General features: G+C 27.3%; 2 protein-coding genes across 2 annotated transcripts in view; one reads left to right on the top strand and one right to left on the bottom strand.

The window, feature by feature from the left end:
- LOC107456278 (cytosolic carboxypeptidase 1) overlaps positions 1-19,841 on the top strand; it is a 169,935-nt gene that overhangs the window by 14,427 nt on the left and 135,667 nt on the right. The window lies entirely within an intron of this gene.
- Positions 9,109-19,841, bottom strand: part of LOC107456281 (zinc transporter zipt-7.2-like) — a 12,472-nt gene continuing 1,739 nt past the window's right edge. Inside the window, exons 2-3 of the mRNA XM_071178724.1 lie at positions 13,189-13,296; positions 9,109-10,230 (exon numbers count right to left, since the gene is read on the bottom strand). Of these exons, the coding sequence (XP_071034825.1) occupies positions 9,255-10,230; positions 13,189-13,292 (1,080 nt within the window). The 5' untranslated portion in view covers positions 13,293-13,296 and the 3' untranslated portion in view covers positions 9,109-9,254. The remainder of the gene's footprint in view (positions 10,231-13,188; positions 13,297-19,841) is intronic.

Below are 19,841 nucleotides of genomic sequence, written 5' to 3'. Positions count from 1 at the left end.
AGTATAAATTTTTAATTGCAATTTTGTCATTTAAAAATATTAATTTTCATTATTTGGAAAATTTATCATGTATTTATTGATTTTCCTATATTAAATAATCGTGCTTTTCCTATGTTAAATAATCGTTACGTAATTTGAGCGTTCAACTTTACATTGTATTTCTGTTCCGTTACGTAAAAATTAAAAGTCCTAAAAATTTGAAAGCACAATGGTGCATAAAAAAATGCACAGGAAGTACGATGAAAAAAAACATTCGATATGTAGTTCAAGAATTATTAACTGTAGAACAAGCAGTAAAAAATATCATTTGAGCCACTCTACAGGCCGTGGAAATGAAACTACAGTGCAAAAAGGCTCATTTTTGTTTACGAACTTAAAACAAAGTTTTCATAAATTCCAAGTTTTTCGAAAATTATATCAATTTTAAGTACTTTTGTCAAGAATTTTTCCCGCTTTATCCATTGTTGTAGAAAGTTTTATTTATCACTTTCGAAATTTTTATTCTACATGCTTGAGTTAATGTAGAATATAACGAAAAATAAATAAATAAAAGAGATAGAGGGAAAAGTTAGATGTTGCCAAGTATATCATCGTAACACTTTTATTGAAATTTTTAAAAAATATAACTTAATTCAAGAGAGTTAAAATTCGCTTCCCGTTTAAGTTAATATAATGACATAAGATTTTTGTTATATATCACAAACTAGTAAAATTACTTTAATTTCCTTTTATTACATCACACATTTTTTTTTAAGTTTAATTTTTTTTTTTCAAGTACAGTTGATTACTTTTCAAATGCAGGCAATCATTCCTTTGATTACGATAGAAAATGTGGTTGCATCAAATTATAATAATTATATATATATTCTATTAACAAAATAATCATTGTTTTTTTTTAAAAATATTGACTTAAAAAAACAATGATTAATGAGAAACAAGCATGGGGTTGGATGGCTGCTCGAGCTGAAGGTTGAGCCTTCTAGTAAATATAAAAAGTAATAATAGAAACCAGTATTTTGATACTCAAGAGATTTAAAAAAAGTGGGATTAATCTATTTATGCAGTGAATGACTGGATTGTGAATCAAATTGATTATTTGCAATAATGAATGTTAAGCACGAATTTCTTCTGGTTCGTTGCTGAAAATGGTTATAAATATCTGTAAAAACTTACACTGGCATTGGTAGCAAATTGGGTCGAAACGCCTTTGGGCGAGATGGTCCAGAACTTATTCCGCTGATTGTCTGGGTATAAAAGTGAGGATGATATGGTGGGAAGCAAGCAATCCTGCTCATTCTTTGTGCAAGATATACTAGAATAAAAGTCGTAGACCAACTAACACCAAGATTCCAAGCAATCTACAAAATAGCAGGAAAAAGATAAAAATAAACGATAAAAGATAAATAGAACTAAAGGGAAATCATTTCCATCTCCTAAAAACCTCGAAAAAAAGTGTGTTCCTTATAATTCTTATAAATTTAAAATAAATTATTACGAAATAAATAAAAAATTTAAAAATAAAGACCTACTTCTCAGAGTATTCTTATTCCATATTTAGGAGGTTTTCTTCTGACATCTATTTTATATCCGATTTTTATTTTCAAGAATTTTTTTTAAAAAGTTACTAAAACAACTTTTAAAAGGTGACTTTAAATTCGAAGTCGTTTAGGCAATCTTTATTAAGAAAATACTTATACATCAAAACAATGAAGAGCAGCATGTGCCGTTAGTCACGGAAGTTTACGTTCATTGCTTAAAGCACTAAAACCTAGAGTTACTTCCATTTAAATTCGTTAGAGAGCTACGACATATTATGTGTAACATTCTCTGATGTGTCGAGAGCCAAAATTTACCGAAACATAACAAAACCTTTTAGACTTTGGAGTGATCGACAAGGTATAGTTTGTCTAAAGTAAGAACTCCCCTAGCAATTCATCTGGAGCCATGGCGGTGACTATGGTAACGAGGTATAACTATTTCAAGTAGGGGTGTGGGGTCATTGTTAAGTATAGGTTTTGGCTCGGGTAGGCGATAGAAAGAAAATCTTTTTCTTCGGTCTATTGTGTTAGCCCTAAAGTGCTAAAGATAAGAAACTATCCTCTCTGAAATGCACTATTCTTGTTTCCACAGCAGCAGACGGTGCCTGACTTTCTGGTAGGGGGAGTTCTTACCGTAGACAAACTATATATATTCATTTCGGGTACATATTTTGTTCTTTTCTGTTTAAAATTATTCTAAACTCTTCAAAATATCTTTTACACAAAAACAATGTTAAAAATAAGTTATTTTGAGAAATAATTGGATCTAAAAAATTAGGATAGATCAACTTGTTACTTTTATCAAGTTATTTATGTTACTATATGCCCAATAAATAGTTCAATTTTGAAGAAAGTTTTAGTTTTCTTCCTAAGGAATATTTTTCGTGTAATTTCTTCTCTCTTGGCTGGGAAAAGAAAAACATATAGTAATTGATATTGATAATGAATATTGATAATGATATAATAGGATAAGGAAAATTCTGAAATGGCTACGGTTTATTTATTTTCCAATTATAATTAATTATGGCTATTTGTTAATTTTTTTGTTTATGGTTTTCATTATTAACGCCTTGTTACGTTCTTTAAGTTAAGATTTTTTATTGCTGAAATATTATTTTTTACTGGTTATTTTATATTTTCATAGAAATGTAAGTTGGATTTTTAATGATTATATACAATACCTGATCTTAATGCCTATTTATTTTTACGTTTGCAAACAAATATGTCGATTTTTTTATAAGTGACGCATGCTTTATTGATTCAAAAAGTGCGTTAGGTTACTTTGAGTTCATACTGAATATAAATATCCAGATTTAATAAGTATATATTCCATGAAGTTAAGATAGAGATCTTTTAAATCACTTTGCACTTTATTGAATGCTGCTTTTAGAATTTCTTACATAGTGTATTATTTTCTATTTTTCATTATTGTAACTTAAAAAATAAAATGTTGTTACTGTATTATATAGTGAAAAATCATATCATTCTGAATTTTATGGAGTGCTGTTTTTGTGTTTTTGTGCATTACTATTTTTTTTTCATTATTGTTATGCAAAAGCGAAAATGTTTTTACCATTCATTTTCTCTTTACTGCATTTATTGAGTAAAATATTTAATTCAGAGTTGCATTGATTAGAATTCAGAGAAAAGTTTTGGGTTATCATCAACAAGTTGAATTACATCGATATGGTTATAGTGCATATGCCACAGAAAAAAATTCGAGCTTAACTTAAAATTTTACAACTATTTATTTAATTCTTTTACGAGATTTACTTCTGCGAAATTTCTCATAATTAAAAAACTTCAGACTTGAAAACTCTAAAGTTAATATATTGAAATCCTATGTCAGAAATCTTTGTTTAAAACTTTTTTTTTCTTTCCATAAAGTTTACAAGGCAGAATATTTTCAGTCTGTCACCCCTATATTTCATTAATTTTCTTATCTTTAACAAAAAACTTTTTTATTTTTATTTTTTAATATAGTTTATTAATTAGTAAAGAAAGGTTTAATTTCATTTTAGGAAACATATTTTAAAAATAGGAAAGTTGTCAAAAAGCCATTTATTTAAGATTTTCCTTATAAACTCCTTAACATCTATTAAAACTATGGAAATAAAAAACTGATAATTAATGAAATGAAATATATATTTGATTTTTGAAGCTATATCCGACTTTCCTTTTTAATTGGTTTCTTTAGGCAACAAAATTATTACACCCAAAATGTTTAAAATTGTTGTTTCAATTTGTATCATTTTCTAAACATTGCTTATACTTTAAAACTTGAAACTATTTAACAATATGTGTACAATTTTCATAAATAATATCTTTCATGGAAATTTTTAAAGTAAATATATATATATATATATTTGCTTGGAATCATGCAAACATTTTTGCAAAATACAATAAAATCAACATAATTTTATCAATAAGAATTTTTGGAATAAATGTTTAATTAAAAGCTAATCTTAAATAAATATAAATAACACAAGAAATATCTATATCAAAATACAGGTTTAGAGAAAATATTTTTTTTTCTTCGTTAGCATTTAAATGTACAGTTAAGAGAAAAAAAATCACTAAAAGAAATAGGTATTAAAGTAAAGGAACAACACAAAAAGCTCTTGAGAAAAGAATAAGAATATTTTCATTTCCAATGCAGTTAGAGTACAAATTAATATAATTATTTAAATTAATGTAATATGAATATAACATAATTTAAATTAATCTCATATAAATATAATATAATTTAAATTAATATCATATAATATAAATTAGCATAATATAAATTAATATAATATAAATTAATATCATATATTATAAATTTATATAATATAATATAAATTAATATCATATATTATAAATTAATATAATAATAATTAAAACTGTTTCAAAATTTTTAAGTATTGAACTACTTCCTTGATCTCTTAAGTAGTACTAGAGTTGAAATTATTGATTTTGTACTAAAACTAATAAGTGATTTAAAAATTTAAATTTTAATAATAATAGCATTCAATGAAAGCAGTATTTACGATATAACTTAAATAGAATAAATTAATTTAGCTCTTAAACTGAAGAACAATTATTTGATTTGTGAGTTTGTCGAATTCAAATAAAATAATGCGCATCGACTTAAAAAGAATATGCGATTCAGGAAAGCAGTAAGAAATCCAATATACTGATGCACAATTCGTTGTACTCTTAATATTAGGAATCCTTTGCATTAATTTAGGAAACGGTTGTTAAAGATAGATACAATAAATGTGGTCAGTGGTCCATAAAAAGATAAAATTTCTATAATCAGATCCAATTTCAAGGAGAGAGCATGTTATGAAACGGAAAGCAAAGTAGCAAATTTTTGCTTTTTCTATTAAATTTTGTTAAAATATTAAACGTTTGCTATGAATTAAGCCTTATAGCGAATTAGTATCCAGGGTTTCTAAACTCTTGTACTTAATTATATAACCATAATGATCATATATTTAAGTACATTAATCATAATGATTATATTGATCATAACGATTATATTATATTAATAATGATTATATTGAGTACATTAATCATAATGATTATACGATATTCATGATTATATAATGTAGCTTTATAATGGAAAAAAAAGAAAAAAAGTAACCACTAACCTTCATTTCAATTTATCCAAAATGCTTTAACTTAAAAGAAATTACAAAGGAGGATAATTTTAATATATACCAAACGTCTCTTACAACTAAAGTAAAGAACGCTTATAGCATTTTCTATATTTATAGTGATAATACTGTGAATTCTCCGAAGATTCTCACAGATTTTCTTAAGAAAAAAATAATTTGGTTTTTAGATGGATATAAATCATTTTGTTTGAAGCAATTTCTGTTCCAAATAGGCTAACATCAATATTTTCCCCCTTCTTGCTTTTAACGTAAACGCCATAATTCATTTTTCGATATAAAAGAGGTTTCGTCTAAATTATTTTTATCTAAGCTATAGCAACCGCTTTTGAATGTATATTTTTTAGGAAGAGCTCATGATTTTCTTCCCCAGCTTCATAATTTGTGGTTATAAGTAATTTATATATAAATATTGAGGAAAGTTCTATTGATTTATTGTGTCCAAATGTCTTTGTTTTGACTGAAAGTATGAGATTCTTTTAAATTGTTGCAATTATTTGTTGTGTGTATCAAAAACTTCTATAGATATACAAACTTTTTTTTTAATAAAAAATATTATTCTTTTTTTTTGCTGGAACATTACATGTCATAAATGTTCCATAAAAGAACCTGTGGAAAAAGATGCATCCTCTTGCTTCGCGAAAAAATAATAAGGAAATCCTAATTTAGCTAGTAATAGCTGTTAATTATTGCCAAGTTTATAATTCATTTTTAAGCTTTAGAAGGTTAATCTATAGTTAGTAGTTAGTCAACAGCTATTTTATAAAGAAAAATACACAATAGTAAGCCTTTAACTGTTGTCGAATGGGATTCTATAAATATATCATCTTTCTACAACTGTCGAAACAGTTATATATTTATACTATAAAGGTTTTAGGCAGTTGTAGTAAGATATACTTATAAAACTTGATTTTCGCTCTAATGGATTCACGTTGAAAAGAAAGATTGAATGTGTATTCATTGAAAAAAAGATTAGATTAACCATAAATTAAATTATAAAATTAAGGGAAATGTGTCATGCTTATTTTTATAGGACAGTTTAATGTGAGTTTCATTGCTATTTCTAATTAAGGATTTGTAAATGTTTAGAAATTAATTTTTATTATCTATTATTATTTTATTTAATTAAAAATCTTTAAAATCTGAGAAAAACTCAACAAAGTATCAAGTATGATTAATAGCTGGATAGGATTACAAACAAGTACTATGTAATTGAAACAAAGTTAAAATTCAATAGTTAGATTAGTTTAATAAGTAATAATAAGTTTAAATAATTGACAGTCATTGGGATATATAAGGTCTGATATTAGATTTTTCTGAAAGGAACATCTTGTCAGTGCATAGAGAAATATTGATATTTTTCATATGAAATTTTTATATGGAAAATAATTTAACGACTATATGAATTTAATTTTCTCTACTTATTTTCGAATGAAAAGTTGATTTCTTCTCAATTATTATATAATATAAATATTTGAACAGTTTTTACATTCAATTTTTGCTAGAACATAATTATTAAAATTTTTTTATTAAATATCATCACAGATCATTATTAAAATTTCCGAATTTCATCTTGTCGGAAAATAATTTAAGCTTTAGAAGAATTTAATTTTTTTGTTTAGATTATTTTAGATTATTCTTGGATTTTAATAAAATGTGAAGGTAAAGTTGAAATTTGACGTAAAATTAAATTTTTTTTTGTGTCCAAATTACATAAAATTTGAAAAAAAAAATTTGAAACCCCAAAAATACAGTCAGGAGAGGGGAAGAAAGTTTGGGCACCTTTATATCAGTTTAATTTTTACTATATTTTTAAGTGAATAGAAAAAAAATTTGCGCACAATTTTGAAATCCGTTCATCAAAAAATCATGTAAAAATAATTTTTCATAATTTATTAATTTTTATTCCTTTATTTAATTATAGTCTAATAAAATTTCAATCGTAAAGGTATAGAAATTAATATAATTTTAAACTATATTAGTTAAAATGACAAAACCCAAAATTTGAACAAAATTAGTCGAATTATTCTGGAGATTGAAAATTTAAAGCTATAATAAATTTGAAATTTCATAATTCAGCGTAAATTCGGTCGATTTCGAACAATTTTTTGATTTTGTTACTTAAAATTTAATAGTTTAAAGCTTTTTAAATTTTTAAAATTTGACTAACTACTAACTATAGTGAAACTTAAAATTGAAATTCTTTTGCTTATTAATAAATAAAACAATAAAAATTCATGAATAATTGTTAAAAATAATGTTCTTATATATTTCTTATTATAATTGCCTTCAGATAAACGCATTTATAGTTGTGGACAAAAATTTTAAATTTTCTCGTTCGTTCAAAGTATTTTAATTTTATAATAATATCCTTGTCTGTTTTTTTTTAATCAATTTTTGGAGTTTTTCGAATTTTTTTTAATATAATTTATATCTAGCACATAATATTTGATTTATTACTAACTAGCTGAATACCTGTTCTTCGTATGGGGTGAAAAAAAAGAATAAATGATCAATAAATCAGTGTTAATCAACGCTACGAAATCATGCATAAAAGTGAGAAACATATAACGACACCAACCACCCACAATTACGACACAATTAATTAAACAAAAACTTGACACAATTAATTAAACTAAAATCTAAAATAACTCAATTTTTTTAATATTATTTGTTGCCCTTTTCTGCGTCTTTATGTTATCAGATAAAGAAAAACATTTTTGGAAGTTCATCCATTCAAAATAGAGATTACTCAGTATCATTTAGCATAATTTTGTTGCTTGAGGTTAACCCTCGAAAATTACCATAATCAACAATTTTTTAGAGATACCTATCGTTTACTTAAGCCCCCTTCTCAGTGGCTTTATGTTATGAGATTAAGCAAATTATGATTTGAGAAGTCCTCCCCTCCAACTTAAAGATAATTATATTCAGTATCATTCACCATAATGTTACTGTTCACGATCAACTCACGATAGTCAAAAATTACCATTATCAACAATTTTGTCCTCTACACATCCCTTTCGGTGGATCGTAAAATTCCATTTATACAGAAGTATCTTAATATCAATATTAGTACACTCAGTACTCATAAAAAAAAAGTTAAATTAATGCATGAAAATCCGACAATTAGAAAAAAAGTCATTTAGGATTATTTTTTTCTACAATGTACTACGAATACAATGTGTACGAATGTGTACGAATAAGTATACAATGTGTACGAATAAGTGCATGCTGTTTATTTATCTTTCATTTTAATTTGGTAAGAAGAAGTTTTCGATTTATTATAGAAAGCAATTTTACTCGTTTATATCTAAAATTTTGCCACAATGAAATTGTTTGAATAGCCAACTGTTTGGTCTTCGTATAAACACATGTTAATTTAAACTTGATGAAATATAAAGTATTATGTTAATTTTAGAATTTTTTTTTTTTTAAATGTATGTATAATAATTTTGCGTAACCGAAGTAAAACCACGTATAGAAATTTTGAAAAACTCTGCTCAATTTATAGCTCAGTTTGTTTCAGCTTTCCGTTGCCAAAACGGGAAAAAAAATGCCCTGTTACAAAATTGTGATAATACGTTTTTCATATAATAAAAATATTACAGTACGCTTCATTTAATCATTGATAAGAAAAAAGCATTTGGTTTGTGCTTGCTGAAGTATTTAACACTTAACTCTAATCTTTCTATGTAAATGGGAGAATGTTGAATCGTGTTGTTCAATGAGTAATGCGAAAAATTCATTTGATTTTTAAATATTGTTTTCAGTTTTCTAAAGCGTAATTAAGTCGGAATGAAAGTATAGCGGTTCAAATGCAATTATCATTTGTAAATAATTTGTATTTTTTGTATACAAATGAGGAATTATGAATTGGATCCTTATGAAGCTATTTACATAAAAAAGTGTTTATGAAGTAAAGCATAATAGCGAAATTTATTCACACAAATTTGTTACATGCGGAAATATTTAGACTAATTTCTATAAACAACTTTTTTTTATATACATTGAGCACCAATTCAGACGTATCATTGTGAGTACAATTTTGCAAGGCTTATACATGGTTATACTGAAAACCAAAAAGGTTATGGACTTGAGGTTTTTGATTGCTATAATGTCCATCCAAGTCAAGAGAATGGCCATGATGGCCGTGATGACCGTGATGATGTCCGTGGTGATGCTTATGACTGTTTTCATGACCATGATGATGTTTGTGTTCACCTTTATGATCATGGCCATGCTTATGATCATGCCCGTGATGATGACCATGCTTATGACCATGTCCGTGATGATGTCCGTGTTTGTGATCGTGTCCGTGGTGATGACCATGCTTATGATCGTGTCCGTGGTGATGACCATGCTTATGATCGTGACCATGATGATGACCGTGATGATGCCCATGATGATGACCGTGGTGATGTCCATGATCGTGACCGTGATGGTGTCCATGATGATGCCCGTGGTGATGACCGTGATGATGTGCATGATGATGACCATGCTTATGATCGTGACCATGATGATGTCCATGGTGGTGTCCATGATGGTGTCCATGATGATGTCCATGGTGATGACCATGATGATGACCATGATGATTGACATGCTTATGTTCGTGACCATGTTTGTGTTCGTGACCATGTTTGTGGTGATGATCGTGACCATGCTTATGATCATGACCGTGATGATGCCCATGATGATGCCCATGTTTGTGTTCGTGCCCATGATGATGACCATGTTTATGTTCATGACCATGATGGTGATCATGTCCATGCTTATGTTCATGACCATGATGATGGTCATGTCCATGCTTATGTTCGTGACCATGGTGATGGTCATGTCCATGCTTATGTTCATGACCATGCTTATGATCATGACCATGCTTATGATGGTGAGCATGACCATGCTTATGCTCATGTCCATGCTTGTGTTCATGGCCGTGATGATGCCCATGGTTGTGTTCATGACCATGATGATGATGGTGATGATGATGATGTTCTTGATCATTCTTAATAACGATAACTTTTTTCTCAGGTCTGTAAAGATATCAAAAAATAATTTTTTATTACTAGTTTTTTAACCAGTCTTTTTTAAGGATTATTATTTAATACGCAAATTCTTTTATAGAAAAATTAAGAAAACTTTGCTGTATGAAACGACAAAAATTATTTATGATCATAACACTAAATATTTCATGTTAATGTTTTAATTATGATCTCAAGATAACTTAGGAGAAAAAGAATGACCATAATCTCTTTTTACATCAAGATTAAAGGCAGATGATGATAATAATGTTATAGTATACAGAAATCATGGCTGTGTTGAAAGGGACGTGCACATAAAAAATTTTAAGAACCACCACACTTAATAGTTTAATAAGAAATAAATAAAATTTCTTAAATATTTGTTAGTAAATTGAAATGGATATAATAATGAAATGGAGTTAAAAATGAAATGGAGTTAATAATGAATTGTTAGAGAGAGGAAATGGTTTATAGTGAGTAGAAATGTAACGAAGCATTATTAAACTCTCTTAAAAGTAAATTTATAGAGATAATGATTTCTTTAAAAAAAAGCGTTGATTATTAAAGAATAGTTTAAAAAATTATAACAAAACTAGCACCTGATTGTCCACGGTTACATATTACTCTTCATCTTAAAATTTCTATTATTCTGCATTATATTCCAATCAATTCTACTGCCATGCTTTTTAAGTAAAAGACATACTGTGTGCAAAATATAAAACTGACCACTCTGAATAACTTTTGATCTAACGATCAGATCTTCACGTTCTAAGACTCAAACTTAATGGTTCGAGAAAGTGACCTCAAATATACTAATTAATTAGCGGAGACAATATTTTTAGTTACAAAATCAGACACAAAAACGTACTTTATCTGCGTAAACGTACCTTTCTCCCCCACGAATTCGGCATTCTGACCCCCCAAATATAGGGGTTAGCCGCATTCTGGAAAATATGGTCACAATAATTTGGCCAGGAGAGGGGTTCAAAGTTTGGATCCCTTAATGTGAACTTCACCTTTTGCGTATTTTACCAAATCTTTTTAAGCGATTTGAGAATTTTTTGCACTTAAAACCGAAGGAATTTTAAATTGTAAGGTATGCAATTTCTTACATTAATTTTAAAGTATGAAATTTCGCATGGCAAAATACGAAATTTGAGTGAAATCGGTTGAATAGCTCCTTAAAAATAGAATTTTAAAAAAGTCGTATATTTAAAATTTGATTTCTCAGGATGACCGATTTTGCTCAAATTTTGTATTTTACCATGTAAAATTATACACTTTAAAATGATGTAAGAAATTGTATACCTTACAAAAATTTTTTCGCCTATTACTGAATAAAATAAATAAATATTTGCTAAAAATTATTTTTTGCACCTTTGGGTAAACGAATTTTGTAATTGTGTGCAAAAATTTTACAATTTAATTGAACATTTCTCGTGACATGATGAAATACACAAAAAAAGTAAAATTAACATTACGGGGTTCAAACTTTGAATCGCTCCCCTGATCAAACTGTGGGGACCATATTTCTCAGACTGCAGCTATCTCCTATATTTTGGAGGTTATAAATCTGAAAAGAAGGTTTCTGAGGAAGAAGAAGAAGACGAAGAGAAAGTATGTTTTTATGTCCTATTTCGTAACTTAAAACATCGTCAGCACTAATTAATTTGCATATTTGAGGTCATCCCCTTGAACCATCAAGTTTGAGTCTTATAACGTGAAGATCCAATCATTAGATCAAAAGTTAATACGGATGTGTTTTTTTTCTTTTCTTACTGTACATCAATTGAGATCACGGTTTTCAGTTACTTTTTCAGAATTAAAAGTATTATTTTTTCCCTAACAGTTTAACTATTTATGGGTTGTATTTCGTTATCTTTGATTATCATTGCTTCACGAAATCACGTGACTCTTAACGAACTCTCGAATATTTGATGAAACTAATCTCTCACTTTTGAGTCATCTGACGCAGTGTGCTCTCCAATATTTTTTAAAATCTGATTTTAAAATTGCTTGTGCCATAAGACGGGATGTTACAATTGTTAATACCATAGCTGAAATACGACACTATACGGAATAGGGCTGGAATACAATTGCGAATACGGCAGATTTCATGGGTTTTATTCTTAGAAATACCTCATTATTACTTATATCTCGTATTTCTTTATCATTTGTGTTAATCGATTTGTTTTAAACGGGTCTGACGAAATTTGTATTCTCAAGCTAATGAAAAAAGTAGTTTTCTAAATTTGATTAAATCGGAGCCCAGGAAAAGTTTGAATCAATAGCAATGTACTTTGACCAATCATTTTTTATAGATTAACTATGGAGACAAGGCAATTTTATATTCAATGCCTGAGTGACTGTGACACAATTCATATAGAACGAATAAACAAAAAATTACTTTGAATAATGTTAAAAAATACAAAAAAATGATGCTTAAATTTAACTGCGTTCACTGTTTTTGCATTTAATCGTTTTTCTAGAATTTATGATTGATTTAATAGAGCAAAGGAAATGAAGTAGAGAAATTCACTGAGAAAAGATATTAGAGGGTTTTAAATATTGGCATCGAATTTTTAAAATTTGAAATTTAAATAATTTCCTTATGAACTTCAACTATCTATTCTGATATTAATGCTATAAACAATATGCAGTTATAAATATTACAAAATAAACAATTAAACAATATATTTTTTTTGTTGAAAGAACTATCGGATAAAATGGTACGTGAGATCTTTTCAAACCTAATACATGACACACGGAAGAGAAAATTGTTGAAAAAAAATCATGGACCAGGTTAAGAGTCTATGATATTTATACAAATTTCTAAAGTACAATACAATAGTATACTATTAACAAGGTTCCGAATACCTAGTGTTACTTCATAACCACCATGTACTTAAAATAAAGCAGAAATTCGAAATAATTTAGAAAGTTGAGAATATTATTATGGTTTTTACTTACTTTTTGTGATGAACTGGGTAGTAGTGGTAGTAAACACAACACGATGCTTCGGCGTATACCACGCCCACCACAAGGGCGAGGAACACCAATTTAAGATCAATCATTATCCTAAAAATGAATAAATATTAGATTTTAATATTATATTGTTACAATTCTTAGAACATGTGATTTAAAGCATTAGTTGTTGAAAATAAGTCAGACGATGTTTGTTTCATTTTAAGTGTACTGCAGGAGTCTTCATAGACTAAACTGATCGGCGTCTTAAGAAAATTGGTAGTCAAATTTCGAAATGGACGGTTGAAAATGGACGTTTGGACGTTTGACGTTGATATGGACTCACTGCTTAACCTTTCAAATTTAATATTTTGAGAACAAAAATCCCTCGCAGAGATTCTCTAATGGAAATATTTTTTTAAAAATAATTGCAAAGGTAAAGAGGGGAGTTTTCGCATCTTCTTTTAGAAGTTTTGCTACCAGCAGTTTAGTTTTCTGAAGACGCTGACCATCTTACCTCAGGTAATTGTTTCCTAATTGAAAAATAAAAACTAGGGATAAATGAGATGCATAAATTCAACGTTCTAAATTTTATTTCAATGGTTATGAACAATTAAGTCAGATATAGGCAATTCAAAGTATATGAGAAAAATTAAATTCTGTAAATAAATTAAAAAAAATTTACTAAATTATTCAAACTTAATTGCATTCAAAAGTTTCATACCAGACTTTGATAAAAAAAAATTGCATTCCAAAGTTTTTCATTTTACATTCTGTATCTTGAAAAGAAGGAGTTTATTCATTCATAAATCTTGAAGTTTACGTTCTGAACTTAGCAAAATAAAATTGCATTTAAAAGCTTTGCAATTTTCATCCTACGCTGAGAAAAAAAGTATGGCCAAAACTATTGGAATATGACACAATTTACAGTATTTCTGGCTCTATTCGAACTCCAAAAAGCACGGTGGTAATGGTTATTTCCTGATTTTGTTAAAATTAATAATAATTATTGTCATATTGTTTTATAATCTGTGCTAAATTTGGTAATTTATTAAGATATTTTAGAGCATGGCATAAAAAGCATTTATTTTGTTAAATTTTCATTTTCAGTTTTGTATTTTTGCCCTAAATGTGTGGTAAAAAGAAGTACAATTTTGAAAATCAAAATTTACTGCAAACCGTTACCATATGAATAGAAACCGTTTACATATGAATGACTTAATTGCCGTATGTTTGGGTTTTATTACAAGAAGCATGTATTATTATTTTTTTTCTTCACTTGAAATGTTTTTGCGATACAATACGCTAATTGTACCAGGATTTTTTTCTCCATATAGACTTTAGAAGAAAAGAAATGGTATTCAAAAACTTTCCAGTTTATATCTTCAACTATGCAAAGAGTTGAGTTCAAATTTTTACAGTTTACATTCTAAACTTTGAAAAGTAGAATTGCATTTAAAAGTTTTACAGTTTATATTCTGGACTTGATGAAAAAGAATAGTATTTAAATGCTTTACAGTTTACATCCTAGAAGTTGTAAAAAGAAATTACATTCAAATGTTTAGCAGTTTATATCCTAGAGCTTGCAAAAAGGAAATTATATAATAAATCTCATTTAAGGAATGGCTAATTCAATTTGCAGTTTAAAAACCAAACTTCTAGAAAACAACTCAGAATAAAAACTCATTTTTATACAATTTCCGTAAGATTAATATGAAAAGTAAATAAACTTTACTTCCCCAATAATCTAATTTGTAATTTAACTGTCTCTTGTTTATTCTATTACTAACCTTTCTTTTGAATGTCTTGTCAGATATACCCAAAATATGGAATCTCATATAATGTACTAAATGAGTTTAACACAATTGTTTTCTTACCAAAATTCATCATATTTATAAGAACTAAATTGGATAAGAGGCTATTCTACTTCATTGCAATATAAATAAATAAATGATAAATAACAGTAGCTCAAAACGTATGTATCAGAATTTTATAGCAATGATTAAAATTCTAAACGTGTTTTAAAAATATACTTTCTTTCATTGGATCATTTTTAGACTTTCGAAATGTATTACCTCTAAACGACTGTTATGGTTAAAAAAATACAGCATAGTTGTGTTTAAAAACCATTTTTTTAAAAAAAAAAAATGCTTTTATTAAACTCAACATTCAAATTTAGTTTACAAGAAAGATTTTTAATTACTCAATAAAACTCAGCTTTTATACACAAAAAAAACTTCTTATAGGTTTGGAAATAATATGAGAAAACATTTCTGTGAATTGTGCTTTAATCTCGGGGAAATTCAGGAAACTTTTAACGTACCTATCTGAAAACAATTGTAAGGAATATCTTGATGTAAAAGTCTCACCTTAGAGCATGACTTATCATGATATTACCCCAAGCGCTTCGAATTTTTTCAAGGATGCCAACTGCTCCGTTTTCAACAATTTTTGTTTTAGTGAAGTTTTATTTTAGCTTAGTCTAGTTAAGTTTTTTTTAAAGAAAAAATAAAAACTCATTTAATTTTTTTCCCGCCAATACTTTAAAAGGCACACAAAAGAAAATTAAAATAAAGTGGCATGTTCTATGAATATTTCAATTATTTAAATGTAGAGGTAGGCAAAAAAAAAAAAAACTTTAAGGAAATTTTCTAACGTTAGAATCAACATAAATTTTTCTACCACAAGATAAGTCATTTTCACAAAGCAGAACAAATTTGCATCTATTTTGAAAATTTTCTGAAGTAAAAGGGAAATTTGGGAAATATATATGGCCGGGATAGCCTGGTTGGTAGGGCGCTGGACTCACTTTCGTGAGAACGGGAGTTCGAATCCAACAGACGGAAGATTCCCCGTGTAGTAAATGGAGACTGGTGCAAGTTAAATCTGTCAAGTCATAAAGTCCTCGCTGTTCCCATAACAAAATAAACCTCTGGGGGTACTGGATAAGAAATTGATCGTTCTCTGGCTCAAGTCAAAAGGACGATCTGTGGATTAACGAATGGATGTACGAATGGGTCCGCCCCATAAACGGGTGTGGCAGAAGTCGAATTCTTGGCCATAGATGGCACCATGGAAAACAAGAGCAATCGCTCCCCCAGTGCCTTAATGGCCTATGAACATCAACAACATATATTTAAAATTTTAAAAGTATTTCAAGCCAAATCTTCTACAAGGAAATCTGTTAAAGTATTATACAAATATCAATTGAAATATATAAATGATGAAATAAAGAAATTCAAACGAATAATTCATTTTAATCTTACATCATAACTTTAATCATTTAATTTTGATTATTTCCGTGGCAAGAAATATCAGGCATTTGATTCATTTCCTGAAAAATGTCTGAATCTTGCCGGAGGAGTCAATCTGAGTGCCGGAAATCAAACAGTTAAGGGTGATATAATCTGCCTCAGAACATTTCTGCGTGATGGATTTCACGGGTTATTTATCTCCATTCATAGTTGTTAAAATGTAAACAACCGATAAAAGGAAACATCGTTTAATTCGGTATTTATTTTCTATTAAGAATAAAAATAATAATCACTTTCAAGAGAATCTCACCAACTGTTACTCTCAAAATTTGGATAATTGTTGGTATATCTTAAGATCATAAGTGTATATTGATGAAAGTGTTTCCCACTTTATTGGGTATTACAAGGTTTTAAAAGAAATAATATTCGCTGTAATATGCTGTGATTGACCGGTTTTTTCCTGAATGCTTGCGTGCGTGTTTTTATTTTTAATCCAAGCAATCAATAACCTTTTTCAGGCATAAAAAAAAGATTGTTGTAAATTAAAATCGCAGGAAAATTCTATATCTTTAGAATATTCCTTTTTAAAATACTACCATGACAAAAAGCTATAATAATACAATAATTCAAATTTGATCTGTGAAAATTAATTAATTTTATGAAATGTTATTATTGTAATGTTCAATGAAACTTTATTTAAAATAATGTTATAATTTTGTACGTAAAAAATTAGTTTACTTATTTTCTTCATTTTGAATACATATCATCTTACACCATTTTGAATATGTATAATTTTACACCATTTTGAATGTACAACATTTTGAATGTACAGCATTTTGAATACAAATCATTTCACACCAACGAATATAAAGAAATAATACTTGCTACCGTACAATGATCCTTAAAGCAATTTCTACCTACCCCAATTATTTGAGTTATACTTTTTATATTGCTGCTAATATTTCTTAAGGAATATTTATGTCTCCATCAGTCGGAGTAGTAATAGTCTAATCAAACTAATATTTACCAAATTTTTCAAAAATGAATTTTAATATTGTTTATTTTAATTGAAATTTTTTTTAACTGATTAGGAATTCACGAGTTGTTTAAACAGGGCTTGTTCATGTTAATAAAAGCTGTCATCACCGAAAAAATAATAACCGTAAAAATAATTTTTAATTAATTGTATAATTCGTGTTACATAATTTTTTTAATAAAATTACCAATTTTTGAAAACTTGTTTTACGTTAAATTATATACAGATCATATTTTAAATAATTCGTATTCATCAAATTTAGGGAGAGTTAGTTCGTGAGGTTGGTAGTATTCATGCTAATAGTTTGTGGATTTCGTTCCCTAATTTTAAATTTGTGCAGATTCAAATTTTATATAAATCATATGTTAAAAATAGCTTCTATATTTTGCGCAACTTACAAACTTTCGCAATGAAATAATAGTTACACATAAAGTATATTGATATGTCTTATCATGCTTAATCACAAACTTTTCAAACTGAAAATTGGAAAATGATTCCAAAATTAGATTATTCATAAAATCGCGTTTTTCAAACAATTACGTATTTTTATCACTTTAAAATATTGGGTCTATTCCGTGATACGGAGTTTTTGAAGCCGTTTTCAACTTTTGAAAAGTTTATCGTTTAATGGTTAACGGTTGCTAATAGTTAAACGATTGATGTTTCGATTGATTCAATTCATAATTTTCACGCTACCTCATTATTCTTTATTTAATAATAACTGTTCATCGTTATTTTAAATATTTTTTTCAGAAAATTAAATACAAAAAGTTAAAATCTTAAAGAATAATAAAATAAAATTCGCGATTTTTACAAATTTGAAAAGCATTCCTACTGGATGTGGTTTGATTGTTTTACTTTTAATGTACCAGTCAAATTCTCAATTTTTAAATTAAATGTATAATTAATATAAATTTTTATTTTGATGATAATAAATGAAGAAAATTATTGTCGGTTCAGAGTTAGAAAATATTTCGAATTAAGATGAAAACTTTGCTTTCAAATAATTTAATCTTCATACAAAATCGCTTATTTATTGCAAAAAGCGAAGAAAATGTAAAACTATTTTAAAAAATGCCTTGAATATAGAATTGTCTGTTTGAAACGAATTACGTTATTTTTTGTTACTTAATAAAATAAAATTTATAAAGACAGTGTTAGATTAACTAAAGTTATGCTGAAATTGATACTTTGTAATCTATTTTTATAACCAAAAGCACTAGGAATATAATTTAAACATTTTTTAAGAATGGAAATGAATGCAAAATTATGTATTTTATTATAAATAAGTGAAGCAGGTGAGGCATTTCGACGAAATTTATTTTCGTCCAGGCATATAAAATATAAATATAATTTTACTTTAGCTCCAACAAGTTTCGAATTTCTGTACTAAAATGTACTTGCTTGGAGTTTGTTGAAGTAAAAAGTAGTGCTGTTAATTTACGGCAAAGTAATATTAGTATATTTAGAGAATGTTAATTTCTTACAATGTAAACTGTTGGCTATTTAACAGTTGGCTTAAATTTATAAATAGTGTAAATAAATAATTTTAACTAAAAACCTAATTTTATCGTGAAACTATTGTCATGATAATATTACAATATAACGAGATTTAAATTAATTTATTGTGCGATTTAAATGATTTATGTGTTACATAAATAAAATATTCATGGAAAACAAATATTTATTAATGTTTATTAAAATAATTATGTTAAGACAAAGGTTAATTTTTTCTAATGTTAGGATAACATTGGTTTCGTACGTTTAGGAAAAGATTGGTTTATATCTACTTTCAATAGAGATGTCCAAACCAGAGGCTGAACTATATCATTGAGGGAAATAAATAAATCAGTTGTCATAATTTTGTAATCTTGAATGGCAACTAGATATTTGCACTATTCCTATTGGAAAATTCATATTCCCAACGTATTCTTATTGGTTTATCTGAGACTGTTTGATCATTGATGGATTTCCAGTGGACAGGTAAGTAAAGTCAGTTTAGGCATCTCTAAATCTGTGGCATAATGTTAAACAATGCTTTATTAAATATTTTATCATTCTAAAATCAAATGGAAAAAAATACTATAATAGAGTTCTGCGTTGTATGGAAATTTAGTATGCCAAAATGTCAAGGATCACCCACTCTAAAACACTTTTAACTGTCACAAAAGACAGATATTCGCTATTTATAAATGAGAAAATAAATAAAGAAAGAATGGTATTTGAGTAATATAATTACTCTCTTTGTTTTCTTTCATCTACTCTTATTATTTTTTTATACTTCAGTCTTCGTGTTTTTTCTTCTGTTTTCGAATTATATATATATATATATATATATATATATATATCTATCTATATATATATATATA

The sequence above is a fragment of the Parasteatoda tepidariorum genome, chromosome 3 (genome assembly GCF_043381705.1).
Source record: "Parasteatoda tepidariorum isolate YZ-2023 chromosome 3, CAS_Ptep_4.0, whole genome shotgun sequence".
Taxonomy (NCBI): domain Eukaryota; kingdom Metazoa; phylum Arthropoda; class Arachnida; order Araneae; family Theridiidae; genus Parasteatoda; species Parasteatoda tepidariorum.
Note: the sequence above shows the minus strand (reverse complement) of the source record. Positions and strands in the feature narration are given on the sequence as shown.